The sequence below is a fragment of the Enoplosus armatus genome, chromosome 14 (assembly GCF_043641665.1).
Source record: "Enoplosus armatus isolate fEnoArm2 chromosome 14, fEnoArm2.hap1, whole genome shotgun sequence".
In the NCBI taxonomy this organism is placed as follows: domain Eukaryota; kingdom Metazoa; phylum Chordata; class Actinopteri; order Centrarchiformes; family Enoplosidae; genus Enoplosus; species Enoplosus armatus.
In genome coordinates, this window is record NC_092193.1 from 14346767 (window position 1) to 14351676 (window position 4910).

Genomic DNA, 4910 nt, shown 5'->3' on the forward strand with positions numbered 1-4910 from the left:
TGCAGCATGGTGGCAGACTGGGTGGACTCTTTTAGGAATCTGTGTCACCTAAATAAAAAAACCTGCGTGTCTGCTGTGTGGGCGAAGGGTTGTCTGTATGCCTGATTGAATATCCTCTCCGTCTGCTTCAACTCTTCTACTCGACTCCCCACCCCTCTCTACTCTCTCTTTCCACTGGCCGCTAAGTTTCTGTGGCAACAGCAGCATAATCCTCTTCAGCCGCTTTGTTTCAGAAGATAACGCTGCATGAGATGTAGGCTTTACAAATGTTGTTCATCCATAAGATGCTGTTGCATAATGCACATGTATTCACAATATGCAGAAATAAAAAGAGTGGTATGAGCCAGTGTTTGGTAAAGAAACTGTTTAAGAAATGTAACAACGGTTATTTTAAATAATCCAGCTGACTGGGAAAAAACATAATCTTTGTTGTGAACTTTATGTTCTCTCTCAGATATAATCCAGAAACTAATCAAGACTGGAGACATCAGACGAAGGAGTTCTTAATCTTACACCAAACAGGACAGATGGCTCCTTAATCAAACCCCAGGGGCCACAGGAGCCCAGACAACACTTCAACATGTGCAGCATGACCAGGATTGTTTTGCTGGTTTAAACTTCTGTCATTACAGACTCATCTCATGTACCTACAATCCATAAACTGGCTGACATTAGAAAGCGAAAGCACAAAAATTTAATTCAGCATCTTGAAAAAGCCTTCACAAAAACATGAGGGAACTTCCTCCACCAGGTGGCAGTCTGTACAAGCAGACGCTGACTGAGCAGTGAACGACCTTATGATTGAAATGGTTTCCTGATGGCACGTGGAGTCACATCGCAAAGTTCAGCCCAATGCTGGTTTTCACCAACATAAATGCGTATTTTACGCATTAGGCACACTTCAGCAGTCCGTTACCTGAACTTTGCATCGCTCTCCCTTTAAATGTTCACACATTTGACTCCTGAGTTGAACTTTGAGACCTAGACAGCAAACACGTCGGAGCAGCAACCTTGTTTTATCGCAGATCAAAAGGCAACGGGAGACACTCCTTTAAATGATCTCCTTCCCTCGCTGGCAGCGGAGAGGACACTGCCTTCTGACATGCCTCCATTCACGACCACGCGCGTTTAGCTGGGAATATTTCTATGCGGACATTTCTTTTTAAAAGAGGCCAACAACAAGTTTCCAACAATGAGGCCGCCGGTGGAGGTCTGCGTGTTCCTCCTGTCTCTCCTGGCTCCTGGAGTTCTGTACACCATGAACAACATCCCTGAGCTGCAGGAGTAAGTGTGCATGCACTCTTTTCATGGTTTCACCGTCATCTTGGCCCGCACGTTGAAAAATAATGATTTAAAAGTGTAATTTCGTAACTTCATCAGATCATGTGGCTTTGATGGTGAACAAAACATGTGTTGCTCTTAACCAAACTGAGCTTTTGAATAACACCAAAGAAAACTCTGTGAAAACTATTTGAATTTGAAATCTAAATGAGACCATTTTTCTGAAAACAAAATGGAGGAACTAACAGGTCAGTTAAATGTTTTGTAGGATTGTCCACAACCTAAAAACCTTAAATTATAACCTCCTTACTTCTGATGAAAGTACAAATGTGAGGAAGATTGTAGATTAGTTAAAATTATCAATAAATCTGCTGATTAGGAAATGCCCGTCATAACTTCCTAAATCACAATCTCTGGTTTTGTCTGACCAACAGTCCAGAACCCAAAGAGACTGAGTTTATTGTCACAAAAGACACATAAACGCACAAAATCCTCACAAATGAGAATCTGGGACCAATTAATGTTTAGCAAAAAATGACTTAAGGGATTTATTGATTATCAAAACAGTTGCTGATTAATTTTCTATTGGCAGATTAATAATTGCTCAATTTAAAATACTTGTAGACTTGCACAGATAAACTGTATGAACTCTCGCTGTCACGTTACTCCTCAGACCTCTTCCTATCCTGGGAATGGGAATGGTCGTTCTGGGATTTGTTCTTCTCCTCCTCCTCCTCCTCACTGTGCGAAACAAGATGAAAGTGGACCCCTTATTCTATGGTACAACCAGACAAACGCACAGTGTTAAACATCTATCAGTGAAATGAAGGTGGAGTGTTGTTGTTTTGTTTTTTAATTGTGCCTCTTCTTCTGTCCAGTATTTGCAGAGTTTTCCTTCACCTGCATGGTGGGCCTGACTAATGCTTTGGAGCAGGATGGGTTCATCTCTGGCTTCATGGGTTTCTACCTAAAGATGGTAAGAGGACCTAAAGACTATTTCCTAATGATGGTTTGTGTTTCAGAAGTTTAAGTTCATCATGTGATGCCATCTCTTCAGGGTGAGCCTCACCTAAGAGCCGCCTATGCTGTCATGATGTCTTACTGGGAAGGCATTGTTCACTTGGTCCTCTTCCTCGCTATCATCCACCGCATGTTCAAGGGGTAAGCGGTGGCATCGCCATAGCAACTCGTCCGCTGTGTGTTCAGTGTGCCCTCTAATGAAACCCGTTGATTTTCTGTCCACGCAGGAAGTCCTATCGTAGCCTGGGGCTGCTGTGGGCCGGCTCCTCAATCGCCCATCAGATTGTTCTCATCCCAGGAGTGGTCATTGGTGAGAGCTGCCTACGTGAAATGCTTTGCTTCATCACATCTTCAGTGTTGTTTGAGGTTGTTTTCTATTGATGGCGTTCTTGTTTGTGCAGGTAAATATGGGTCTAACATTCGACCGGCCTTCTGGAGAAACGTCCCCTTCTTTTTGGTGCCTTTCTGGGCGGCGTCCCTGCTCTTTAGCAGACCCAGAGAGATGCCAGTCGTCACAGCAGACAAGGTCAGCTTCAGCAGTCGAGACATTTACAAATGTTCTGTGTATCTATGGAGTAGTGGCGTCCAACCATTTTCCTTTTTAGATTGTTTCATTTGAACTATTGTCAAAGGACTAAACGGGTAAAACTGAACGCTATTAATCTTAACAGAAAAAAAGAGATAAAAATGATTAAAGAAACATATGAAAATTAAACAGCATTTTGTGAAGCAGATATTTGTTTTTTTCTTGTTTCCTCACTCTGGTAATAATCTTGCAACCTCCTGTGGAGGTCCCAACCCTCCGGTTGGGAACCTCTGCCTTGTGTTAATTGTATGATGATATCTCAGCCTGACTGATGATGGGTTTTTGCAGCTGACACAGATATTAACCTGTATTTGAGAATGATAAAAATCTTTTTTTACATAAACACAAACTAGGATATAAAAGAGCTGTGATAACGATGTGTCTGGATTAACACGTTTAACAATAGGCTTTATTATGAACGATGACAGTAACAGTAAATATAAGATAATGGAATTTCTTTAACAGTGAACTTAAATGGACATTAAATTATAATAAATAGTAACTAGAAATAAAATCACAAATAAAATAAAACATTTTAAAAACTTAAAAGACCATTTTAAGTAAATGATGTGATTAAATTTACTGAGATTTGTTCTGTGTTGATCAGATTTCCGTGGAACAGAATAAAAGTCTGCTGTCTCGACCTGTCGACCTGCTTCTGTCACTAGTGTTGCTCGGAGCAATGGTCTTCTGTGTTTTCAGAGGCTTTGTGAGTAAAACTACGTGGAAGCCTTTGTATCTGTCCATCATTACTGCATGTGAATGAACTCTGTGCGACATGAGGTCACATGTGCAGCACGGACACTATAACTCGCTCCTCCTGCTGTGCTCCAGGTGGTGCTGGACTGTCCTCTAGACACCTGCTTCACCTACATCTACCAGTACGAGCCCTACCTCAAAGACCCGGTTGGCTTTCCCAGGGTTATGGTCAGTGTGAAGAAACATACACCAACACATTGGATTAAACCAACTATACTGTAAAACTGATCTTTTTGTGCACCTTTACTGCAGATGCTGGTGTATTTGTTCTATGCTCTTCCCCTGCTGACTGTCTTCATCTATGGCCTGAAAACACCTGGATGCAGCTGGATGTTGGACTGGACCATCTTCTTTGCTGGGGCCATGGCTCAGGTAACTGTGGTTATTATGTCTTTGCTGTTATAAATAATCCTTGAAAAAGGAAAATACAGCATCAAGTTGACCTCCTCCTGCTGTGCTCTCAGACCCAGTGGTGCCACATCGGAGCATCTCTGCACTCCCGCACTCCCTTCACGTACAGAGTCCCAGTAGACAAGTGGTGGCCTGTTATCACCCTCAATGTGCTGCTCGCCACTGCGCCGGTCCTGCTGGCCGTGCGCTGCCACACCAACCCCGCTTATTTTATGAAACCTGTTCCCAAGGGACAGACCAACAAGGAGAAGAAGAAAAACTAGACCACACAGCAGCCACGGACTGTCGGGGAATTCTTCACGCTGTGACAAGGCTAATGTTTTCTGGGGACTCTCGTTGACACACAAACTGCATTAAACACAGCATCAATTTTTCAACCTAAAACCCGGAGGAAATCTAAAAACGTTGCTCTCTGAGTCAACTGTGTCAAAATCAGTCACCTCGCGGTGCAGCAGCAGCACTCCCTGCGTGAACTATTGGACCCTGATAAGAAGGCTGCTGATCGAGGTGAGGACTGTGCTCAGTTTGCACAGCTCTTGGGTGATTCATGCAGATTCACAGTTGGTATCTTCTCAAACTGGGACTATTAACCTGGATCATACAGGTTGGCAACTCACTACTGAAGAGTGACAGTCATTATACATCTTTCTATGAAGAAATCTATACCAAAACTCCACAGCTTGAAGTTGATTCAGTCAGTGAAAACTATCACAGCTTTCATTGTTTAAAAACTGTGACTATAAGACGTCTTCATAGGATACAGTGAACGCTTCAAAGGCTGAATAACTACGAGTTGCTGATAAAGGCGATAATAGCAGATGTTACTCAAGCAGAGAATTTGATGGAAGAAAAA

General features: G+C 42.6%; 1 protein-coding gene across 1 annotated transcript; it reads left to right on the forward strand.

Annotated features, from left to right (window-relative positions):
- The first annotated feature begins 1192 nt into the window (after positions 1-1192).
- tm6sf2a (transmembrane 6 superfamily member 2a) lies at positions 1193-4320 on the forward strand. Its single transcript, XM_070919476.1, has 10 exons — positions 1193-1284; positions 1955-2061; positions 2160-2257; positions 2339-2442; positions 2529-2611; positions 2703-2827; positions 3495-3596; positions 3722-3814; positions 3899-4018; positions 4111-4320. Exons 1-10 carry the CDS (start codon positions 1193-1195, stop codon positions 4318-4320), a joined length of 1134 nt encoding a protein of 377 aa, XP_070775577.1.
- Positions 4321-4910: the final 590 nt, after the last annotated feature.

Coding starts and splice junctions, on each gene's coding strand:
- tm6sf2a (XM_070919476.1), top strand. CDS start 1,193: ATGAGGCCGCCGGTGGAGGTCTGCGTGTTCCTCCTGTCTCTCCTGGCT. Junction 2,612..2,702: donor CATCCCAGGAGTGGTCATTG/GTGAGAGCTGCC, acceptor TTGTTTGTGCAG/GTAAATATGGGTCTAACATT. Junction 4,019..4,110: donor TTGCTGGGGCCATGGCTCAG/GTAACTGTGGTT, acceptor CTGTGCTCTCAG/ACCCAGTGGTGCCACATCGG.